The sequence below is a fragment of the Xyrauchen texanus genome, chromosome 12 (genome assembly GCF_025860055.1).
Source record: "Xyrauchen texanus isolate HMW12.3.18 chromosome 12, RBS_HiC_50CHRs, whole genome shotgun sequence".
Lineage (NCBI taxonomy): Eukaryota > Metazoa > Chordata > Actinopteri > Cypriniformes > Catostomidae > Xyrauchen > Xyrauchen texanus.
Genome location: NC_068287.1, coordinates 46,120,269 through 46,146,427, shown reverse-complemented (window position 1 = coordinate 46,146,427; position 26,159 = coordinate 46,120,269). Strand labels below are relative to the sequence as shown.

The 26,159-nt window shown below is 41.5% G+C and overlaps 2 protein-coding genes across 2 annotated transcripts in view; both read left to right on the top strand.

Annotated features, from left to right (window-relative positions):
- LOC127652414 (NACHT, LRR and PYD domains-containing protein 3-like) overlaps positions 1-26,159 on the top strand; it is a 252,794-nt gene that overhangs the window by 77,560 nt on the left and 149,075 nt on the right.
- LOC127652457 (stonustoxin subunit beta-like) lies at positions 17,609-25,235 on the top strand. Its single transcript, XM_052138617.1, has 4 exons — positions 17,609-17,743; positions 17,898-18,071; positions 24,221-24,267; positions 24,551-25,235. The coding sequence occupies exons 2-4, from the start codon at positions 17,911-17,913 to the stop codon at positions 25,114-25,116; spliced, it is 774 nt and encodes a 257-aa protein (XP_051994577.1). The 5' UTR covers positions 17,609-17,743; positions 17,898-17,910; the 3' UTR covers positions 25,117-25,235.

Genomic DNA, 26,159 nt, shown 5'->3' with positions numbered 1-26,159 from the left:
TCTCATATGCATCAACCCCAGTGGCGCGACCGCCGCGGAGGATGCCATATGCCCCAGGAGCTGTTGGAAACGTTTCAAAGGGACCACGGTGCCTGGCTTGAAGGAAGCGAGGCATTCCAGCACTGACTGAGCACGTTAGTTGGAGAGGCGTGCTGTCATTGAGACTGAGTCTAACTCCAAACCGAGAAAAGAGATGCTCTGGACTGGGGTGAGCTTGCTCTTCTCCCAGTTGACCTGAAGCCCCAAGCGCGGAGGTGCTCGAGCACCTGGTCTCTGTGTGCGCATAGTAATTCCTGGGAGGGGCCAGAATGAGCCAATCGTCGAGGTAATTGAGTATCGTATGCCCGCTCCTCGTAGCGGGGCAAGAGCCGCCTCTGTGACCTTCAGTGAAGGCGAGGGACAGAGACAGGCGAAGGGGAGGACCTTGTACTGATCGCCTGGCCGTCGAATGCGAACCGTAGAAAGGGTCGGTGTCGAGGCGAATTGAGGCGTGAAAGTCTGGCGTCCTTCAGGTCTACCGCTGCGAACCAATCTAGATGCGAGCGCCAGATAGAATTTGTTTCTGGGTGAGCATTTTGAGCGGGAGTTTGGACAGGGTCCGATTGAGAACTTCGCAGGTCCAAGATCGGTCGTATGCCACCGCCTTTCTTGGGTACAACAGTAAGGGCTGTAGAAACCCTTCTTCGTTTAGGTTGGAAGGACAGGCTCTATCGTGTCCTTGATTAGAAGGAGGCGATTTCCTCGCGCAGAGAGAGGGCATGTTACGCCGTGCACTCTCGGAGAACGAGCGCCCAGGAAGGGGCGGGACCTGGCAAACTGAATTGCGTAACCGAGTCGAGATGGTCGGTGCAGCCAGCGTGACGAGCTGGGCAGAGAAAGCCATGCCTCTGCGCTCTGCGCTAGGGGCACCAAGGGGACAAGTATTTTGGGCGTACCGGTGAGGGCCGCATGGCGGTCTTGGAACAGGTAGCGCAGCGTCGGGAGGCTCTGTGGCGTCGAGGCTCTGGTGCTGAGAATAAGCTCAAAGCACTTACCTTGTTCAGCGCACCCGGCAGAGGCGGGTTAAGTGACAGAGGAGGAGGTCTGATGTCGGCGTCCTCTGGACTTCGTCTGAACCGGCCGGCCGGGGAACAGTCGTGGGGCTGAGGCGGGAGCACCGCATCCTGGGCGCCCGGGACTGTTGAGGTCTGAAACACAAGTGCCGTGAGAGCGGCATTTGCGAGCCGATGTGACCCAGAGGTAAAGGAAATAGCTCTTTTATTGAGAATTTGGGTACCGCAGCCCCGTCAGGAGTGCGGCAAATGAAAAACACAAGATTCTCCTCCGGCCCTCCACCGGGGGCGGGGCAGTCTCACCATCTCGGAGCTAACTTCTCGTCCTCTGGGTCCGCTGTCTCAGGGGCGCTTGGGAGCCTTCCGGGTCCTCGGCGGAGTCCGTGAGGCAGGGGCGTACGCTTCCTGCGGTTTGCTTTCGGCGCTGGGGCTGAGAGCTGGGCCCAGGTTGAGGCGGAGCAGAAGGTCTTCTGGCGCAGGAGGGCGCCCTCGGCGAGCAGATGGGGCCTGGGCGTGGCGGCAGGCTTGCTGCGCGGCATGATGTGAGAAATGGCCTCCGTCTGCTTCTTCACCAGGGAGAACTGCTGGGCAAAGTCCTCCGCGGTGTCGCCGAAGAGGCCGAACTGGGAGACAGGGAGCGTTGAGGAAGCGAGTCTTGTCGGCTTCACGCATCTCAACCAAGTCCAGCCATTGCTGGCGTTCCTGGACCACCAGAGTGGCCATCGCCTGCCGAGTGCCTGCGCTGTGACCTTCGTCAGCTCTCAGGGCGAGGTCGGTCGCTGAGCGCAGTTCCTGCAGCGTGTCGGGATCAGGGCCACCCCGTGCATGTTGCGGAGTGCCTTGGCTGGTGGACCTGCAGGAGAGCCATGGCATGCAGGGCGAGGCGGCACGTCGGTAGCGCTGTAGGCCTTCGCGGTGGCGGGATGTTGCCCTACAGGACCGGGACGGGAGTACAGGGCGGCCCGCCAGGTGGTAGTGCTTCGGGGCATAGATGGATCGCAACAGCTCTATCCACCTGGGGATCTCCGTGTACCCGTGGCGCTCCGCCGTCGAGGGTGGCGAGGCGGATGAGCAGGTGGCACGGCGAGTGGAGAGGGGTGCTCTCCGCGAAGGCGTCAGCTCATCATGCACCTCCGGGAAGAAAGGTACTGGGGGCGAGGCTGTGGCGGCTCGCGCCTAAAACCAATCGTCTAGCCGTGATGGCTGCGGGGAGGATGGAGGGTTCCAATCCAGGCCCACGCTATTGGCTGCCGGGAAAGCATATCCGGACATCTGCGCGTCGGCCTCCTGCTGGGCGTGCAGGCCCGAGCGGCAGCCCAGAGGAGCCCTCAGCGTCAGAGCCCACGCCCTCCGATGTCGCGGCGAACTCATCTGCTTCCATCGCAAGAGGGTAGGCAGACTGGCTGTGAGGCGAGTCGCCGCCACCTCGGCGGGGACGGGAGTCAACGAGCGTGCTGGGGCGCGGGTGGTCCGAGGCGTACCGGCGGAGCTGCACCGCTGCCATCCCCAAATCACCTCCATCGCCAGCCGCATCGTCCTCAATCCCGTGGGAAGAAGGAGCGATACGAGGCGGCTGGAGTGGCTTGCTTACGGTTGTAAGCAAGCCGTGACCGTAACGTTGTCATGGCCATGTTCTCGCAATGAGAACATGAGCCATCCACAAACGCAGCCTCGGTGTGATCGCTGCCCAGACACACGAGACAACGCCTGTGGCCGTCGGAAGCGGAGAGTACTCTACCGCATCCAGGAACAACACAGGGGCGGAAGGGCATCTTTAAAAAGACGCGTCCTGGAAAGGACGTTCAACGCCGCTGTGTTTTGCTCTTTTAGAGGAAATTACTCTTTTAATAAAATCACTCTTTTATAAAAATGAAAGACTCGTGAGAGATCTTTCTATCTGCAACTGTCGATGCGCTCAGGGGCAGGAAGTGCACAGCCGTGCAACCAGGAGAAAGCCACTGTTGTGCGCCGCAGAATCCAACAGCGTGCAGCAGAGGATCGCAGGAACTCGGTGTGTAGTAGCGCAGCAGACTGCAAACACGACCATCGGCTCCGAAGAAATTTTCTGAATGAACTCCCGTATTTGCGCCGCTTAAATACCCGTATGTCCGGGGGCGGGACATGCAAATACTGGCTGCCAACTCTCATTGGCCTTTTTTCATAGTACAGAGGTGAATATCGGCGCTCAAGAGAGACCCCTAGTGTCGTTCTCTGACACAACGTAAGAGAGCGACAGAAGGGGAACCCAGATTTCCTCCCTTCTATATGGGATAGTGCCTTTAATAGGTGGGAAGAGAGGGGTTTAAAGATAATTAATCAAATTTTTGATGGAGAAACCATAAGATCTTTTTCTCAATTATGTGATAGGTTTACACTGAGATCTAATGATCTCTTTAGATATTTACAATTACGACATTATATCACAATTCATAAACATTGGGACATAATTAAAAGAGCTCCAACAAATGTTGAAAAATATTTTATCAATATTATTGAACATGATCTACCTACCAAAAATCATATAGCACATATTTATAGGAAGTTAATGCAGGATCAATCTGATGACACGTTTCATATAAAAAAAACTGGGAACTAGAGTTAAATACTGTAATAGATGATGAGATGTGGATAAATATATGTGCTGGCTGTCATAAGGGTATCAGCAGTCAAATGTGGAAGGAATTTGATTGGAAAATGAAAATGAGATTCTTTAGAGTTCCACTGGTGGTTGCCAAATTTGACAGTACTTCACCATTATCACAATGCTGGAGAGATTGTGGGATAGTGGGGACTATGTGCATATATTCTGGGAATGCCCCAAAATACTGTATTGGCAGGGGGTTAAGAGGAAATTACTAAAGTTTTAGAAAGAGATATTCCAATGCTCTCAGATTTTTTCTGCTTGATGGTTTCCCTCAGATTTGTTCAGTAAATCTGACTTATATGTATTGCATATATTGTTAATGGTAGCTAGGAAGATAATCACTGTGAATTGGATGAAGGTGCACGAACCCACGGTGACAGAATGGAAACTTAGACTGAAACAGATATACATATTTGAGAAGATGACTGCTGATTTGCAGCTAAAATCTGACTTTTTTTGACAGAAGTGGGCATTAATTGAAAATTTGCTTGAAATAAATAGACTTAATACATGTTAATGTTTGAACAATGCAGATGATGTTCTGGTATGTGGCGTACTCTGAGCTGTCAAGGACTGGTGTATCTATTTTAAGTTTTTTTATTTAAATTTTTTTTATTTTTTTTTTTTATTTTTTATTATTATTGTTTAGAAGAAAAGTTCAATAAAAACACAGTTCAAAAAAAAAAAAAAAAACAACAACAAGTGTAAACAATGTGCTGTACAATGCTGTTTGTACACTCCAAATGAGATTTAGATCTTAATTGGTTTATTTTTCAGTATGGTGCATATGTGTGCTTTTCCTGGATGCTAACCGACAGAAAGCAGTGAGATCACATGATCACATACAGCGCATGTGTCGAGCATGAGGACGTGTGAACAAGCTTCACTCATGAATGCACATAGTAAAGATAAGCTGAAGATTTTAATGAATAAGACCTTAAATTGAGTGTCTCACCCAAACTGATCTTATCGCTTCAGAATTATACCACTAGAGTCTAATGGATTACCTTTATGCTGCTTTTATGTTGTTTTTGGAGCTTGAAAGTGTTGGACCCCATTCACTGGCATTGTATGGACAAAAACAGCCGAAATATTCTTCAAAATATGTTTGTGTTCTGCAGAAGAAAGAAAGTCATACAGGTTTGGAGTGACACAAGGGTGAGTAAATAATGAGAATTTCTGTGTGAACTATTCCTTTACATTCATAACACCCAAACTGTCCAGTTGTATGTGATGATTGTAGCAATAAATGTCAAAATATAGTATGAATAGAAAGTGTCTATACTAATGTGATTCAATAAACAATATCTTAAGATTATGAAGCACGTGCTGTATTCACAACATCAGACTGAAATGTAAACATGTTTATGCAAATTTGGCAAATATTTGTGCACATTTCAGACCTGCTGTTTTTCTTTCTGTGAGATGACCACGACAACAGCTGCAGACATGTTGTGTCTGAAATGAGTCAATTACACTTCTGTGGATTTAAATGAGAAATCTTCATCTTTGTGTATGAAGATATTTGATGTTCTTCTTTCATCAGTTTCTTTTCTCCTTGTTTTCTGCCGTGTGAATAGAGATGATGTGACTGGAGACCTGCAGCAGGATTCTCATCCACCAGTAGATGATGTTCTTCAGACAGTCAAAGACAAACACAAAACCAGCATGAAGAACAAGTTTGAGAGCTTATTTGAGGGAATCAAACGACACGAGAATCAAACGCTCCTGAACAGGATTTACACACAGCTCTACATCATAGAGGGAGAGAGTGAAGGGGTGAATGAAGAACATGAGGTCTTACACATGGAGAAAACACCCAGAACTCAACACCATCAAGACACTCCAATCTACTGCAATGACATCTTTGAATCCTTCCCTGAACCAGGATATAAGCAGGTGAAAAGGAGGAAAGAAGAAATAAAGACTGTTCTTACTAAAGGCATCGCTGGAATTGGAAAAACAGTCTCTGTGCAGAAGTTCATTGTGGACTGGGCCGAGGGAAAGGCCAATCGGGATGTAGATTTCATGTTTGTGCTTCCATTTCGAGAGCTGAACTTGATTAAAGATGAGCCGTACAGTCTTCACAAACTTCTGCTGGACTTTCATCCTGAACTTCACGATCTGAACTCAAAGATTTATAATCAGTGTAAACTTGTGTTCATCTTTGATGGTCTGGATGAAAGCAGAATTAAACTGGAGTTTTCAGACATTGAGAAAGTTCCTGATGTGACTGAGACTTCATCAGTAGGTGTGTTGATGTCAAACCTCATCAAAGGAGATCTGCTTCGCTCTGCTCTCATCTGGATCACCTCCAGACCAGCAGCAGCCAATCAGATCCCCTCCAAATACATCAAGCGTGTGACAGAGATTCAGGGATTCAATGACCCTCAGAAGGAGGAATATTTCAGGAAGAGAATCAGTGATGAGCATCAAGCCAGAAGAATCATCTCACACATTAGAAGAGCAAGAAGCCTCCACATCATGTGCCACATACCAGTCTTCTGCTGGATCTCATCCACTGTGCTTCAAAACATCCTGAAACAAGACGACAGTGCAGAAATCCCTCAAACTCTGACTGAAATGTACATCCACTTCCTGCTCATTCAGATCAATGTGAGGAATCAGAAGTATGAAAAGAAACTCCTGCAGTCCAACAAAGTGATTGTGAAACTTGCTGAACTGGCTTTCAAACAGCTGATGAAGGGCAATGTCATGTTCTATGAGGAGGACCTGAAAGAGAGCGGCATAGACGTCACTGACGCCTCAGTGTATTCTGGGATCTGCACTGAGATCTTTAAGGAGGAATCTGTGATTCATCAGAGGAAAGTCTACAGCTTCATTCATCTGAGCTTTCAGGAGTTTCTGGCTGCTTTCTTTGTGTTTTACTCGCATTTAAAGAAGAAGAACAGTGAATCACTGCAGATGTTTCTGGATTATAGATATGAATCATACATTAGAGGAAACTCTCTGTATGATCTACTAACAGCAGCAGTTAATAAAGCCCTTGAGAGTGCAAATGGACAGCTGGATCTTTTCCTGCGATTCCTGCTGGGCATCTCACTGGAGTCCAATCAGAGACTCTTACAGGATCTACTGACACACACAGAGAACAGTTCAGAGAGCATCAGGAAAATCACACAGTACATTAAAGACAAAATCAATCGTAAACATCTCTCAGCTCACAGATCCATCAATCCGTTCAGTGATGACTATAAATGTCTCTCAGCTGACAGATCCATCAAACGGTTCAGTGATGACTATAAATGTCTCTCAGCTGACAGATCCATCAATCTGTTCCTGTGTCTGCTGGAGATGAACGATCAGACTCTGTCCAGAGAGATTCAGAAGTTTGTGAAATCAGACAAACACTCAGAGGAGGAACTCTCTCCTGCTCAATGTTTAGCGATCGCCTACATGCTTCAGATGTCAGAGGAGGTGATGGATGAGTTTGATCTGAAGAAATACAACACATCAGATGAGGGCAGAAGACGACTGATACCAGCTGTGATGAAGTGCAGAAAAGCTCTGTGAGTATTCATTAATGTCATCACACAAGATAATGAGATTACCTGCAGTTGACTGTGACATGATACAGTGCTGATGCTCTGTGTACCTGTGCTGCATACAAGATCAAAATACATGATGAAGATGAAACTAGCTCAGCTGACAGATCATCAATCTGTTCTTCTGTCTGTTTGAAGTGAATGTTCAGACTCTGTACGCTACAAATCTGATGCTCTGTTTGTTCTTAACCACAAAGACTAGAGGTCTGCAAACTGTCAGGTATCAGGTGGGGTTCAGGTCAGTTTTTCAAGTACAGTAAGTTTGAGTCCAAACCTTTCAGTGGAATGACAAAGTGTGTTACTTTGAGAAATTACTGAACAAGATTGCTGGATCTCTTTTCCCTCCATCCTGTCAGTGGGTGTGCGATCCGACAGAAAGGCCCAGATTTAGCTTAACCAGACATTTAAAGGTGACCGCTAACTTTTACAGGACTGTTGGAATACAGGTTGTGTTCAGTGCTGCATGCTGGTCTTTTTGTCACCACTTTCCTCTGTGACATACAGTCAGGTCCATAAATATTGGGACATCGACACAATTCTAATCTTTTTGTCTCTATACACCACCACAATGGATTTGAAATTAAACGAACAAGATGTGCTTTAAATGCAGACTTTCAGCTTTAATTTGAGGGTATTTACATCCAAATCAGGTGAACGGTGTAGGAATTACAGCAGTTTGTATATGTGCCTCCCACTTTTTACAAAAGTAATGGGACCGATTAACAATCCATAAATCAAACTTTCACTTTTTAATACTTGGTTGCAAATCCTTTGCAGTCAATTACAGCCTGAAGTCTGGAATGCATAGACATCACCAGACGCTGGGTTTCATCCCTGGTGATGCTCTGCCAGGCCTCTACTGGAACTGTCTTCAGTTCCTGCTTGTTCTTGGGGCATTTTCCCTTCAGTTTTGTCTTCAGCAAGAGAAATGTATGCTCAATCGGATTCAGGTCAGGTGATTGACTTGGCCATTGCATAACATTCCACTTCTTTCCCTTAAACTCTTTGGTTGCTTTTGCAGTATGCTTCAGGTCATTGTCCATCTGTACTGTGAAGCGCCGTCCAAAGAGTTCTGAAGCATTTGGCTGAATATGAGCAGATAATATTGCCCAAAACACTTCAGAATTCATCCTGCTGCTTTTGTTAGCAGTCACATCGTCAATAAATACAAGAGAACCAGTTCCATTGGCAGCCATACATGCCCACGCCATGACACTACCACCACCATGCTTCACTGATGAGGTGGTATGCTTTGGATCATGAGCAGTTCCTTTCCTTCTCCATACTCTTCTCTTCCCATCACTCTGGTACAAGTTGATCTTTGTCTCATCTGTCCATAGGATGTTGTTCCAGAACTGTGAAGGCTTTTTTAGATGTTGTTTGGCAAACTCTAATCTGGCCTTCCTGTTTTTGAGGTTCACCAATGGTTTACATCTTGTGGTGAACCCTCTGTATTCACTCTGGTGAAGTCTTCTCTTGATTGTTGACATTGACACACATACACCTACCTCCTGGAGAGTGTTCTTGATCTGGCCAACTGTTGTGAAAGGTGTTTTCTTCACCAGGGAAAGAATTCTTCGGTCATCCACCACAGTTGTTTTCCGTCGTCTTCCGGGTCTTTTGGTGTTGCTGAGCTCACCGGTGCGTTCTTTCTTTTTAAGAATGTTCCAAACAGTTGATTTGGCCACACCTAATGTTTTTGCTATCTCTCTGATGGGTTTGTTTTGATTTTTCAGCCTAATGATGGCTTGCTTCACTGATAGTGACAGCTCTTTGGATCTCATATTGAGAGTTGACAGCAACAGATTCCAAATGCAAATAGCACACTTGAAATTAACTCTGGACCTTTTATCTGCTCCTTGTAAATGGGATAATGAGGGAATAACAGCCGAGCAGCCAATTGTCCCATTACTTTTGGTTCCTTAAAAAGTGGGAGGCACATATACAAACTGTTGTAATTCCTACACCGATGTAAATACCCTCAAATTAAAGCTGAAAGTCTGCAGTTAAAGCACATCTTGTTTGTTTCATTTCAAATCCATTGATTGATTGTATAGAGCCAAAAAGATTAGAATTGTGTCGATGCCCCAATATTTATGTACCTGACTGTAGGTAGTGACGTTGCCAAAGTATTAATCAATTTCAACAAATTCACTTGGAGAAGAAATTGTAAAGCGAGTAAGGCCTCGTACACACTGCAGCTAAATACGGTTGTCCGTTCATCTTGAGTGCTTAATCCTGTTCTGTACACAAACAGTTTGTTCATTACAGGAGTGACAACCAAATTAACTCCTTAAACATTAATGTAGTGACAACAGTATTTTCATAAATTCACACAGTGTGAACCGAACTGAAACACTAGTTGTTAAAGATGTGAACTATAGTGTGAGATGTGTTCGTCTTCTCCTGGTGCAAATCACACAAACAGAGATATGTGTCTTCATTCATTCATTTATTCCAGACCGTCTCTCTCCACTGTAGTTTTTCTCATCAGTCCTGTGGTCTCGGGGTAACCTGTAGGAGTACAGAAAGAGCGTGCACTGTTTAAAAACATTTGATATTAACATTTGACGACACTGTTCAGTTATGATCAGGTCACACATTATCAGAGACGGGTCGGGTTTGGGCTTCAACTTGAGGACCGTGCAGACCTCTAACAAAAACATAAATGGTGCATTCAGTGAATATGATGGTCTTTTGTTTTTTAAAGCATTAGAGGCACAAATGCCTGAATATTAAACTATTATCTAACATAAAAATAACCTTACATGAAAAGAAGCTAGTTTTAAACACACAATGTCTCCATGTTAACATGTTGAATTGGCCTGTCTCATCTCAAGAGGTCTTGATCTTCTCAATTCTATACAACTGAATTACAATGAGCACATAGATAAGTCCGCCGGTGTCCCCATGAAGACACGCCCCTTAAGCGAGCTGAGTCAGATTCATGCCGATGCAATACTGATGGGGTTAAAGAGAGACTGGAGTAAAGATTATTTCATGTGACAGATTCAGAATTTTAAATGCAGGTATTTATTATTGTCCTCAATGATGGTCGAGCGGAGATTTAATTGAACTCTTCTGCAAAAGAAAACAAGGGGGACATTTAATTGTGGGAGGCACAAAGGTCCAAAGGACACCAAGAGCAGTCCCCTTCATAGCAGTCTCACAGTCTTTTTAAAGGGACTAGAAGTACATTGTCCCGTGTGCTAAAAACTCTAAAACTGATTCATGCCTGACTTGATAACAATCTCTTCATAAGTATCAGCTGGATGATTTTTGTAAAAGGTGTCGGGTGAATAAAAACAGTTTTGTTAATAAAATATGTTTCAGTGACCGGGAACTCTGGCATGAGATTTATACTGGTGAAATTTCTCCTGCTATTAAAAATGATTGAAAGCTCATACATGCAGTGTTCATACACCAGAACTCCACTAAACTTCTTCAGTGTGTCTGATCACATACAGGGGCACAGATGGCATTCACCCACATTTGAAGCTCTTGTAATACATGTAGACTATTTTACTTAAGAACTTATTTCTACTTTAAATATGTTTGTGCTAGATTTAATGCAGATATAATTAAGAGAAACGGTACGTTGGATTTTAGCGCCTCCTGATTCTGAATTTGTGAATTAATTTCATGATCTACTCACCTGTCAATCAACCGATGCACTAAAACACTCATTTAAACTTTTCAGGCTATTTGTAGGGGTGCAGATTTAAAAGGAAATAAAGTCCGATCTGAATCTGAACAGAATGAATTTAAGGGAGCTGAAGATCGTAATGCAGGTGTCTACTTGATAAAATAACTGAGATTTCTCTTCTAAACGTCTTGTTTGTTCTCAGATTAAATGCAAGTGTAATTAATAGAAACTAGTTTTAAAGCTTTTTCTTCTTTTACTTTGCATTTTATTATGTAGAAATACACATGAATGATGACTCTCCCCTCGAAATTCAAACACAAGGTCATCAGAGACACATATGAGCATGTGTAATGCTGATGCGTATATTGTTTCAAATAGTGAAAAAACCCATATAAAGAATCATTTATGGGTGAAAACTGAACTCAACTTAAAAGATAATTGGAAATTGTAATATTTGTAAATCAGAATGTTGGGTGCATTCCAGTCGACCGATAGTGTCCCGCGAGGTGGACTCCACATGGTATTTAGCCGTCTTAAGTGAGAAGGGAACGTTTATATTCAGTTGGAAGGGCACTTCAGACAGCATAGGGAATAAATCTACTTCAACACATCACTCGACAGGAAGTGGAAAGGGAAATTTACAAACCAGTCATTGTGAAGCAGAGTACTGATGAAGTAATTTACCTCGGGTGTGTTTTCTATGAAGTTTGCTCGAGTGTGTAGTGAACGAGATGTGTGAACGGAGCCACACTGGACAACTAGTTGTCAGTCACATCATATAATGTGAGATCTATACTGAACTGTACACACGTGTGTCCCTTGTTAATTGTGAGGTTTTGTTTACTCATGGAGACGGAGATATGAGTGCCATCTGAAGATCCATTCGCTGTCTTCCACCAGAGCTGCTCACGAGAACAACACAAAAACTTGTTTATTTAATAATGTGCTGTCAGTTGTGAAAAAAACACCTACTTATTCATGCAGTTATCAAATCAGCCAATCATGTGACAGCAGTGCATAAAATTATGCAGATACAAGTCAGGAGCTTCAGTTAATGTTCACGTCAACCATCAGAATGGGGAAAAAATGTGATCTCAATGATTTGGAGCGTGACATGATTGTTGGTGCCATACGAGCTAGTTTGAGTATTTTTGGGATTTTCATGCACAACAGTCTTCAGAATTTACTCGGAATGGTGCCAAAAACAAAAAACATCCAGTGAGGGGCAGGTTTGCAGACATAAACACCTTGTTGATGACAGAGGTCATTCGAGATTGGCCAGACTGGTTCAAACTGACAAAGGCTACGGTAACTCAGATAACCGCTCTGTACAATTTTAGTGAGCAGAACAGCATCTCTGAATGCTCAACACATCAAACCCTGAGGCAAGTGGCACAACATCACAAAACTGAAACAAGGCAGGTTGGGTACATGGATTCATGATTTTGGCACCACATTTTGACCTCCATAGAAATGGAGATTCATCAGACCAGGCTATGCTTTTCCAGTTTCAACTGTCCGGTTTTGGTGATCCTGTGTCCACTGCAGCCTCAGCTTTTTGTTCTTCAGCTTTTGTGGATCCTGACGTGATATTCTGCTGTTTGTAGCTCATCTACTGTTGCAGTGGCCAACATTATAGTTAGCACAATACAAAGTGTCAAAAATCAACAGAGGTACAACATTAAGTGCACCATGTGGGGTTCAAACACACAAAGTGTTTTTTCCAGTGACGGCTGTGGGGAAGCACAGTTTTTTATTACTTTTATTTATTTTGGTGTGTCTGCATCATGTGTAGAGATTGTTGATATTAATGAATGTCATGTTTCTTGCACCGTTTTCAGGAAATACATTTAATTATAAAAGTATGCCCTATTATCAAGTGGGAAACTGAAGACATCTGGACAAAGAACCATAAATTAATGACTTTGAGAAGAGGAGAAATTTGGTCACATATTCAAAGTAATTCCTAATTCACGCTGCTGTTTACCAGCAGAGAGGGACTAAAGCAGTTTAATAATGAATCGGTTGCTCTAATAGTTTTCTTTATTCTATTTCAAACAATCACAAAATAAACATTTACAGCCATAACTGTTTAAATTTGATACAGTGATGCTGTGATGTTTTCTGATGTCAATCATAGGCTGTACACTCCTGGACAAAAAAAAATAATTTCCCAAAATGGCAAAACATTAAAGGTGCAGAATGTAATATTCAGAAACCCTTGTTGGTAATGACACATGTGGCCATTAAGTGAACTGCAGCTGCTACCTATTGCTCGTACTACTCTTATTACTCAAACTTTTGAGACTAAACTAAAACTAGTAGTCAGCTAACATAGCATACTCATCCACACATACAGCTACACACTACCGAACTAGGCCTATACCAGACAGTTACTGTTGCACTATTGTAGGTTTCGTATGTCATATGTTGTACTACGAATCAGAAACCAGCATATTTGCTTAAATTTATCCTGTATAACTGACATTTTGTATAAAGAGAAGATCATTGAAATTATTTGAAAGTTACGAAGCAAGGTAGCTTGCAATTCGTCAGCATTAGCAGCCAAGATCAAGTTAGCTAAAATAAGATCAATCCTTATGACACTATATTTCACATGCTTTGCCAATTCTGGGTCGATTTTGATCCCCAAAACTGAACGAAGGTCTCTCCAGGAATCAAATGCCCTGACAATGTTCACTATAGTTTTTGCTCGACCACGATAATGTTCCCGCTTAGCCAGGTGGGATTCAGTAGATAAATGTTGTTTTTTTTGGCTTACTCTGAGTTTGTGTTGGAGTCGGTGTTGTGCTGGGAGCCGGACGTTTGCTGGATTCCATCTCTAAGATAACGTTACCTAGTGTTGCAGTTTGTTGTAGCTGTTGAATATCGGAAGAGAAGCACTGAGGCAAGACTCTCGGGAGCGCACATAAACATCACATCCTTTGGATTTTCCTGGCAAAAGTGGCCCGCAGGATAGGTAACCTAGGAAGTCTGGGAAGGGCTCATTTCTTAAGTTATGTTACAAGCCATTCACACAGTGGCAAAAAATTTGAATATTACATGAAAATTGTTACATACTGCACCTTAAATCTTTTAATGATCTTAACCACAAATGATTGGTCAGGAAACATCTCGCTTTGATTCCTCTGTCCTGGTTTCCTTTCCTTGCATCCATTCCTCGTTTCCTAAGAGGGTGAGGTATGAAATGAGAAAAAGTCAGGAAAGGAATCGAGGATGTACATTTTCAGAAATGAGAAGCACCCTTAGAAACATCTTTACTATAACTCTGAATGCTATGCAGTGATGTAAACAGCATGGCAGTGTACATACCAGCAATGCATTCAAATTGTTCAGAAAGCTGTTTTGAAAACAAATTGTATTTTTGCAAGTCCATTCATTGATGGTAGTTTTCACAGAAATTACATACTTCAGCTTGAAATAAAATTAGGGGATCAGTCAATTCAGAAGGAACTCATGCACAAAATGGTTTTAAAGATGAATTCTGTCACTTTATCATTGTAACAGAAACAAGTGTTACTTTCTGGACATAAAATGCTTGCTTTGCACTGGCAACCCCCACATTCCCTCACTTTGTCACACTGGATTTATTACTTCCTTGATATTGTACATATAAACCTGTCAGAGGCCAGAATGCATAAGGAAGGAGGGGTGGCAAGGGGGAACAAGGGAGCAATGATGTTCAAACTATAAATGATTTCATTTGTTCTGCACACACTGTTGTATACTTTTGAAAAGCAATACATTTTTGATTAAAGCAAAAATAAACATGAACTTTCACACTCCATCTCCTGTCCATATGCTTTTTCTTACAGACAGCTGGATCAATGAAGATCTATGTTCAATATTTGATCAATATACAATCTCCTTATTGTGCTGTATTTCATTCTCTGTTAAAGACTGGCAGACTGTAATCTCACTGGTCAGTGCTGTGAAAGTTTGTCTTCAGTCCTACAATCATCAAACTCCCTGAGAGAGCTGGACCTGAGTAACAATAACCTGCAGGATTCAGGAGTGAAGCTGCTCTTTGATGCCCTGAAGAGTCCTCACTGTACACTGGAGATACTGAGGTCAGTGATTTTCAGTAGAAATAATCTGACATTGAAACAATAAATGGCTCAGTGACTGTCACAATACTTCTTGTCTAACTGTGGAGTATTCACTCTGGAATAGTTTGTTGAATAAATCTACTTTCTGATAATTTTGTTCTTCGTTTAGATTGGCTGCTTGTAGATTCACTGGTCAGTGCTGTGAAAGATTGTCTTCAGTTCTACAATCATCAAACTTCCTGAGAGAGCTGGACCTGAGTAACAATGACCTGCAGGATTCAGGAGTGAAGCTGCTCTTTGATGCCCTGAAGAGTCCTCACTGTACACTGGAGATACTGAGGTCAGTGATTTTCAGTAGAAATGATCAGACATTAAAATAGTATATGTCCTCATATTTTCAGTTATAAGCTTAATTTAAATAATCATCAGCTAGCATCTGCCAGCGAGAGGTCATTATTCTCTTAACTGACTGGACTCCCTATGGAGTTAATGATTCTGACAACAAGGAAAGCATTTCTGATTTGTAAAAAAATAAAAATAAATAAATAAACAATGCTCAGTCACTGGGCTCTTGTGTTCTCATCAAGTGACCAATGAGCTTCTTTTTCTGAAGAACTGACCACACGTCATGCTCTGATCTGAACGCTTTCATCAGCAAACACACTCACAGCCACATATCATCACAAACACTGATTGTAATCCATAGTGATTCTGTCACCAAGTTGTTTTCTGTGACTCTCCAACACTAAAATGACTAATGAAATAAGAAAGCGGAGGCAGAACAGTCTGTTTTATTGAACAGAAATCCTTTTCTCACTGTAAGCTGTGGCAAACCCAGAGAGGATAAACTTACAATCACACACATCCACAGCATAAAGTTACTTCATGAATCCCATCCTAAATCACTATTATAATTGTTTATGTTCACACGGTACTCCTGTTGTTACTTTGGTGACCTCCATGTGACAGGTAATCAGAAATAGAGTTCAGCACATCTGTCACCCCTCTGCCATTCTGAGTCTATAAAGAGAGCGAGATCACAGCAATGTACCAATCACAGTCGATAACTTTGACACCCTCAGCCAAGAGTGAGTTGTTTGGAGTCATCTAGTGTGACTGACTTTAGAGACTGCCACTGCAGTTCTCTTGAAACTGTGGGGGACTATTTCTGGAATAATCTGTTGTATAAAACCACTTTCTGAATATTTTGTTCTTTGTTTAGATTGGCAGGTTGTGGATTCACTGGTCAGTGCTGTGAAAGTTTGTCTTCAGTTATACAATCATCAATCTCCCCAAGTCTGAGAGAGCTGGACCTGAGTAACAATGACCTGCAGGATTCAGGAGTGAAGCTGCTCTCTGATGCACTGAAGAGTCCTCATTGTACACTGGAAGTGCTGAGGTTTGTGTTGGCAGTTCATTATTACATTGGAATATAAGTTAGGAATATATTGTGGTTCATAGATGTGGATGAGCTCCCTCTGCTGAATCTGGTTCCCCTCAAGGAAATCAAGTCCTTTTGATTCTGACATCACAGTTCAAAATGATCACAACATCAATTTCTGATCAGCTCTTTAGGACAATCTTCTTAAAATGTTCAGATGAGGAAGAAACTTGCTGCAGATGTGCAGTAGAATTTGCTCTGATACCACAAACAAACAAAAACAATAAACTGCAAAAACAGGAAATATGATATAATAGTGGAGTCAGTGTGAATGCAGGTAGGTGATACACTGTATAGTATATCTCAATTATGTTCTGCCTATTTTATGTATTTATATATCAATATTTATATATTTGCTCTGAAATGTCATGAGTAATAATATAAATAATCAGAGTAACATCATTTCAACCAAACAGCCATTGTAGCCAAGTAGATTCAAAATCTTTAAAGCAAGTCATAAACATTTTGTTACAAAAAAATGAAATCATGTTTTCCAGACAGTCTTTAATAAACAAAGAAAGAAGAATTATGTTTTTTCATATTGCTGTGAATTGCTTTGTTTGTTATCATAACAGTGTGCAAAAACTACAACTTCACACACTTGTGTTTTAGAACCCATTCAGGTTGAATATTATTGTAATATATGAGTGAATTATTATTAGACTGAGAGGATAAAATAGTTGTCTATAGAAGTGATATATTTCTGACATATCTGTTTCACCTGGTAAGGGAACACAGAGACCTGTGATGCTCACTGGTTTTTACGGTGCATTCTGGGATTTTTGGGGAGTGACTATTTCAGTGCAATGGACCAATTTTGTGACTGGGACAACCCTAGAAATGGCCAACTCCATGACCAGTGTGCTGACTTATGATCAAGAGCTGATTGAGATGCACCATTTGAGTTCAGTCTCCGTGTACTTCACAGGTACCAGGGGCCTGATATATAAATGTTACATACACACAAAATGGGCTTTTGAATTATTTGAATTAATTTTTTTGCCGTAAATATGTGCCGTCTGTACACTCTTGACTGCGTTCGCACTCTTATACTGGTGTGTATGAATTGGCCAAGTAATGAACTCAACCTACTGATTATTGCATATGAATCGCAGCTCTACCTATCATTCCAGCCTGATGACCCAACTGTTTCAACTAATTCCAGCAGCAAATTGCGAGGTGACGGGACAAACAAACACATGCGTTGAACAAGTCTGAATGAGCAGTGCACGCCATCTCCTTTTATACCTGTATGTCCGGGGGGAAGTGCGGCATGCAAATTCCACTCTCCAATTTTCCTTGACCTTTTCTGAATAAAGCAAAGGTGATTAAGGCTCTCAAGAGCGAACCCTTATTGTCACTACTTCGACACAACGTCTCATTTCCTCCATCAGAGACAGAGGTTTCATCAGTAACCAAGACTATTATCTGACTGTTTGTGTTTGTAGATTATCTGACTGATGTCTGTGTGTTTGTAGATTATCTGGCTGTATGGTGACAGAGGTTGGCTGTTGTTTTGTAGCTTCAGCTCTGAGTTCAAACCCCTCACACCTACGAGAGCTGGATCTGAGCTACAATCACCCAGGAGAATCAGGAGCCATACTGCTCTCTAAGAGACTCAACGATCCAAACTGCACTCTGGACAAACTGAAGTATGTTGAGCTGTAAAACCCTGTTTACACACATAACCCATCACCCACTTGGCCTTGAATACACTGAATGGCCAGGGAATGCACTTGAATAGCAGCTGTATTTATTCCTTTCGAAACATTCAAATCCCTAACAAATACACACAGAAGACATATTATAGTGTTTCATTAGAATGAGGACATTTTTGTAATTATGAAATGTTATCAGAAATTGTATTTTTACACATTTTCTAAAGAGTAATCTTTAAGCATCTGTCACTTAATCCTTTCACACTTACTGGTGCATATTTTGTGATGGTTAACGACTGGCCCCCTCACAATTGTGTCACACATTTGTGTTTCTGCAACAGTCAGTGCTGTCAGATGCAAATCGGCTTTCATGCAAACACTAAACTGCTCCTCCCAAGTGCCTGTAATTTATAATCACACAAACTGTTACGAATACAGTCTTTTCAAGCACACAGTATGATTATTTTATGACACAGACATCCAAATAGTCACAAAAGTACCACTATAAAAGTTTACAACTCATATACGAACAGTCCACACAAAATGAGCCATGTCTGGTTACATTAGGCACCATTCTGTTGTCAATCATAAGCATCTCAAACAGCAACTGAATAGTCTTTTCAAGCACACAGTATGCTTGTTCTTTAAAAGAGATTGTCACAAAAACACCACGAAAACAGACAACACCTCAGCTATATGCAGTCATGACATCAGGGAAACACGATCATATCATCCAGCCATCTTTGTTTACATTGTGTTTGTCACACACACAACCACACACATTGGTATTCCTATCATTATGTGGACTCTCCATCAACATAATGATTTTTATACTAAAGGTTGACCAATAGTGGATTTTACAGATATAACTAAGTTTGGCAGTACCTGCCGATAACCGATTAATCAATCAATAGTTTTTAAAATTGATCTTGAATTAAAAAATATCATTCAAACTGAAATAGTGCTGAACATTATTACAAATATAAACAATACCGACTAAACCATGAAAATGTATTGTACTTTTTTAAATGAAATACTATATAAATATAAGACGCAGATTGCTCTGGTCTCCTTCAGATCCGTTTGCATGCTTGGTGGAACACGGACAATCTCTGCTCGTCCAGTGAGATGGAGATTGTATAGCCAAAGTTCAGGTGTGTACTTGAGTTCTTTGGAAAGCGAGAAAAACACCTGGGAGCAGCAGAGCTGAAACTAGATGCAGTGAATTCTGTTGCTGGAAGCAAGGCTTAGGAGGAATCTCTGGGTTTTATACTCTCGATGACATCATGGCGGAGGGACGTGTTCTGTCATGGTTTTCATCCAATAGAAGTTGAGCGTTCGATCCTTCAGAATTTCACACCTAGGTGTATAGTGAGCAAGGCTTGATGGGATCTGTAGTCTGTTTGGACTCCCCTTTGTTTGTTATCAGGCTTTGAGTGTTCCTACAGGCCTCATTCAGGCTTCATGACTGTGTGTAGGCCTAACTTTGTCTCCCATCTGAGCACATGAGGCCCACACAATTAAAAATGTAGTAGAATAGTTATTCAAAAATTATATTTGATAGTTTGGCATGCAGTAAGGGATCATTTACAGGTAGCAGGATGTTATCATACAATAAACCCTGACAGGGTGATCAGGACCCCGATGCAAAGCATCCCACCGCAAGACACTACAAGAGAAGTTCCCCGGTCAATGACAGTATGGCTTCGAGAAAAGTTGATGACATTATGTGAATTAAAAGTTTTGGTAAAAATAACAACCAGGTATGCATCACCCAGACCCCTTCAGGACAAATAAGTACATCATTTTTATACATATTTCTTTTCAGATAATCTTGTGTTGTAGATTAATTACATTGTGTTGTGGCTTATTTCCATTGTGTTTTCAGCTTTTATTTGCTTTGCTAATTTGGTCATGTTGTGCACCACTCTGCCACTGTATTTTGCTAATTTTTCTACAGTTTTACAAATAAACACAATAGCACACAAATATGTTTAAAATGATGTAAATGCATATTAGATGAAGACTCCAGTTAGCTACTGACCTCAATAAAAGCTGTTTAACTTGACATTGATCGGGTCGCCCCCTCATGGATGCTGCCATGTTGACAGCACACAACAAACTATCATGTAGTTGACCAGTTACTACCACTAATAATAACAATAATGATCACAGAAAAATGGTGCAACGTCAAGCACCAAGAGCGAGTACAGGATGTTCTCATCAGCCTCCAGAGAGCTCACGAGTTGTGACAGTCCGCTCACAGTCCAGTGCAACAACAACCTGTGAGAATTAATTTAGATTTAATCCAAGAATGTCCATTATACTGATGTGTGTAGTATGAGACAGAGAAAAACACAGACTAAAGTGATAAAACAGAACATAAACAAACATCTTTGTGTAACATGGCAGCAGTAAATAAACTGTGTGTATCCATGAGGACAGGTGACAGTATAAAGTCCAAAACCACTGGTACTATTTGGGCGAATAAGAGTCAGTTAAAAACATACTGGTGCACTTTCAAAAGTGACGCTAACACTTCTCTGGTGCAGGTTTCATAACCCAGGATTAAAAGAGGTGCTAATCGCCTTTCAGAATTACAAGTGTAAAATTTTGTTTTACTCAAGGTTAAAAGCGGGTTTAAAAAGACAATAACCCAGGGTTAAGCGCAGTGTGAAAGCCCTTGATTTATTGTTGGTGGGATGTTGTGTGTATGTTTTGCAGTGGTGTCAAACTCAGTTCCTGGACCCCTCACACCCCTCATGTGTTTTAAGACTGTTAGTCGATTCAAATATTTAATCACAATTAATCACATATTTGTTTTGTAGTTAGTGTTAACACATTCAGTTCAAGGAAAACTAAATAACAGTCCTGTGTGTCATTACTAGGTTCGGTAATCTGTGTGGATGACACTTGTGATGCAGAGTGAGGGAGAGAGAGAGAGAGAGAGAGAGAGAGAGAGAGAGAGAGAGAGAGAGAGAGACATAGCGAGAGAGAGAGAGAGAGAGAGAGAGCGAGGTTTAACAAAAACTTTATTGATACAATTAACAATCGTACATCACAAGTTATCAAAATAATTTAGTAATGCAATCTTAAAAAGAACTAAAAGTATAAAATACACAAATCATCATCAACCTCTTATTAACAAAAGAAAACAAACTCAAAAATAAATATTATTCCTTTTAAAAAAGTTAAAACAACAGACCATCATCAATTGTACATAAAATTCCATTGACTATCCAAATTTCAGAAAACCTCATCTCATCATTGATAAGAGCATAATAAGCAAATTCACAGCAATCATATTCCTAAACATAATTTCAGCATCTGTACTAAAACGTTGTAGTCCCTTATTTTTCCTTGTTTATACAGGGCTCTCCACCTGTCCCTCACAAGGAAGTCTGGTGCCAACATTTCTGGCCACTTTGAAAGTTTTTGTCTTGTAAGTGAGTCTTTATACAGAACATTCACTGTAGTGTAATATATCGCTTTCTTTGATGTGTTCTCAAAAACTCCAACTGAGGGGTTTCTAAAGATAATATAGAATCTGCTACTCCACTTTCTCGTTCTTCATTAATGACTGAGGTGACTTTAATCCTTGGAAATTCCAGTCCACTTTGAATATCCATCAAATGTATCCTCCCAACCATCCCTGTAACTGCTTGGCAACAAGTTTAAAATGTCTTCCACAAGCTTAGATGTGAGACGTGAAGACCTCAAGCCCGTCACTTCTCCAATGGCCTTCGCATCTTTCCACCCATTTTTATTCAGCAGTTGCCCCAACTTAACAACTCCATTTCTCAGTAAGCATGTACGTACACTTACTGAGGACAACAGCCTGTAACCCAGTGTCATGGTTCATCCAACACTCTTTCAGTTTTAAAAACAGTCCTCCAAGAATGTAGCATTGACTGGTAAAAAGGTGTAAGTTCAGACATACTCAGTTCTCCCAGCCTTATTAAAAATGGATGTCTGTCCAATCCAAGACCACCAGCCTTCTGTAAAATCCCTTTTGCAGTCTGAGTCCAAGCCAGTTCTTTATGGTATAGTAGTCTCTGTGCTGCTTGTATTCTGAAAGTGCGAATGCGGCTCTTTACATCCACCAAGCCCTGTCCTCCTTCCTGAACAGGAAGATAAAGTACAGCTGCATGAATCCAGTGCTCTCCACTCCAAAAAAAAAGTCCACAAATGCATTTTGAATATTACAAATCATATCATCAGGTGGCTCCATAACAATAGTTCGATGCCATAATGTGGAAGCGGCCAGGTTATTAACTACTAGAACTCTCCCTCTGTATGACAATTGTGGTAATAGCATTTCCATTTAGACAATCGGGCAGACGCCTTCTCCAGTATTCCCTCCCAATTTTTAGCTTGAAATAGTTTATTCCTAACATTTTCAGCCCTTCTCTTCTCCACAGCAATCCACTCAGCAATTGTGGAAGTCCTATCACATCCCACTTCCCAATAATAAAACCTTAACTTTTTCCCCAGTTTACTCTTGCTGATGATGCTTTCTCATACTATTCAATAGCCTTTGTTAACACTGTAACATAATTTTTACTTGTAATAAAAACTGTACACTCTAGAAAGACTTATTATTCCAGGAATTGAAATTCCACACAAATCTCTTCTTAGCCTACACAAAAAAGGTTCAATCACAAGGCTGTACAATTGCCCAGAAATATTAGCCTTGTCTAATACCTCTTAATACTGGTATTGGGGCACTTAAACCACCACCAGCTTTTACTATTACAAAGGCATTATAATACAATAATTGAACATGTGATTTAAAAATGTCACCAAAACCTTTTGTAAGACATTAAAAAGATAACCATGATCAACTCGATCAAAAGATTTCTCTTGATCTAATGATAAAATGCCTACGTTAAAATTATTAAGATGATTAAAAATCAATTATATCCCTCACTAAAAAAAGACTGTCCATGATCGACAGATTAGTAATACAATATGTCTGGTCCCTCTGAATTAATGATTCCAAGTAACACTTGAGTCTGTTTGCTAGACATTTTGAGAATATTCTGTAGTCCAGACACAACAAAGATACTGGTCTCCAATTTTTCAGAAGTCCAAGATCCCTTTTCTTTGGTATTAAGGATAGTATTACACGTCGACAACTTGTAGGAAGTGACTTGTTTTCAATTCTTTCTAAAAGTACTTCATATACGTCTTGACCAAGAAACTCCCAAAATTGTTTATAAAACTCTGAAGGTAGTCCATCAATCCCTGGGGATCGACCGGTACACATTTGTTGCATTGCCTCTGTGAGCTCCAGCAATGTAATTGGTTTGTCCAAGGATATTTTCTGCTCATTCCCTATTTTGGGTAATTCATTTAGTAAATCAGAACCATTCCCAGAATCACAACACTCAGCATCATATAAGTCTCTATAAAAATCTGCTGCCAGCTTCTTTATTTCTGCAGGATCTGATGTAAGAGTCCCGTCATTATGACGAAGGTAATTTGCTCCCCCTGCAGGGGGAGACGCCATTCTACCGTCACAGAGAATAACCAAAAAAAACTTTAAAATCTAAAAGAATTTTCCACTAAAAAACAAAACAATTAATAGAAAATGAAAACTGAAATTTGAAAATTTAAAGCGGAAAAAACAAACAAGAAAACTCAGGATTCGTTCTCTCCACGTAAGCACCTTCACCTGCACCCAAAACCTCCCAGTATCCACCAAGAGATGAGAGAGAGACAGACACACATAGAGAGAGAGAGAGAGAGAGAGAGAGAGAGAGAGAGAGAGAGATGTTATTTCAGATAAAATCACTTTCAGCACTTTGAAGGAAGTTCATTTTCTATAACTGTACGGTTATGAAGTAGTTCAGGTTTGTTGAACTCATTACAGTTTCATATCAAAGATTCATACAGTCAATACACAAGATTCACAGAGTCGTGCAGTGTAGACATTGATCAAGCAAATAAATCAATATTCAAACTATTTTAATTAGTTTTAAGATCCATGGAAGATTACACAGCAATTACAATCACAACAATAAACGTATTCTGAGTCTCACACTTTATATCCCACAATGCATTTCATCACAGATGTGTGAATTGTGTTTCAGGTGAACTGAATGTGATGTCATCATTTGTGTGTGTTTGTGTTTTTATAGTGTGGATCATGGAGGAGAGTTCAGGATTACAGCAGGACCACGCAAATGTAGGTCTACACACACACACACACAACTCACACTCTCACTCATACAGATTCACTCACACAATAAACACACTCACTCTCACTCACTCACATACACACACACACTGGTTTAGTGATTGTTGTGTTATAAGTGTTTTTTCTCTTCTTGTGTTCAGATGTCTGTGATCTCACACTGGATTCACACACACACACACACACACTCTCCCTCTCACACACACACACACACACACACACACTGGTTTAGTGATTGTTGTGTTATAAGTGTTTTTTCTCTTCTTGTGTTCAGATGTCTGTGATCTCACACTGGATTCAAACACAGCACACCCTGAACTCATTCTGTCTGAGGGGAACAGGAAGGTGACACGTGTGAGAGAGCGTCAGTCATATCCTGATCATCCAGAGAGATTTTACTGGCATCATCAGGTTTTGTCTAGAGAGAGTCTGACTGGACGCTGTTACTGGGAGACTCAAAGGAGTGGGGATGATGTTGTTATATCAGTGTCATATAAAGAAATCAGCAGGAAAGCAGAGAGTCTTGACTGTGAGTTTGGATGCAATATAAACTCCTGGAGTCTGTGGTGCTTTAATGACAGATTCACTGTCTATCACAATAATAACAGAACTGACATACGTCCCCGTTCAGACGACTGTAAGAGAGTAGGAGTGTATTTGGACTGTCCGGCCGGCACTCTGTCCTTCTACAGCATCTCTGACACACACACGCTCACACACTTACACACATTCATCTGCACATTCACTCGACCCCTCTATGCTGGATTTGATCTTAATTCTTATTCGTCAGTGAGTCTGTGTGAAACTGAACATCAGAGACACACACACACAACTGGATGAGTGAAATATACTCACTGTATCAATTACACTCAAATGTTCAATTACAAATGATATAAAAATGTCTATATATATATATATATATATATATATAAAAAGAAAATAATGTGAGTGTTATAAACAAGTACAACACAAATGTATGTTTGCTCTCTTGAAGCTGTTAAATTAGATCATTAGATCCTTCAGCTTTATCTAAATGTGTCTAAACTATTCCTTTAACTGTATTTAGTGTTCACTGTTGTCCTGCAGGTGTCATCATCAGTCTATGATCTTAAGATGCTCTTAGCGCTGTATGATTACTCTATTACTCTACTCTCGTTCATCTATGAGCAGTTTGAAGTGCTACTTAAAGGGATACTCCAGCTGTGGGAAGATGAATGTGTATTTAATAGTGGTCATTTATGTAGTAGAAATGTGAAATTATTTTTGAATTTGAAGCATTCTAGACTGAGAAAAGGCAAAAAATGTATTTTTTACTCATGTGGCTGAAAGACAACAACTCCCAGAATGCACTTGCTTTGCCGCACTTACGAGGCCACTCCCAAACCACGATTACGCCGGGTGTCCAAACTCTGTACATTACGTCTTAGTAACAAAAAGAAATACAAAACAAATACTCACTTTACACTAAGCCGTCCATTTGTCCCTGCAGGCTTTGGCTGGCGTTTCCAATTTATCTTTGGGATCCTGAAATAAGTTTCCAGGACCCCCCTGTCCATGTGTGGTACAAAACTTGGGTGCTCAGTTACACATGCTAGCATCAGCGGATTCAGCGATCTCATGCAGAAGAAAATGGCATCGCTGAAATTCGCGACAGCAATAGGACTCTCTATCTGTTTGCATAGACGCACAGCGAGAGCACTGACACCACCAGTTCGCCCCAGCTCGAGTCTGGCCGGGCTCTTCCTCCTGACCGCCAAGCAGGTCTTGCTCCCTTGCTGCAGCAGCTGCTCCGGCCGCCTCTTGTTCCTCCATCTCCCGCAACTGTTCGTCGCTGTATTGCGGCTCGTATAGGTAGCCGCGAGCATCCGATTCACACAAAAGAT

Bases quoted from the DNA above. Each gene is read 5' to 3' on its own strand.
- LOC127652457 (XM_052138617.1), top strand. From the start codon at position 17,911: ATGGTGACAGAGGTTGGCTGTTGTTTTGTAGCTTCAGCTCTGAGTTCA. The intron at 18,072-24,220 runs GTATGTTGAGCT...GTGTTTTTATAG, and splicing joins TGCACTCTGGACAAACTGAA to TGTGGATCATGGAGGAGAGT. The intron at 24,268-24,550 runs GTAGGTCTACAC...TCTTGTGTTCAG, and splicing joins TACAGCAGGACCACGCAAAT to ATGTCTGTGATCTCACACTG.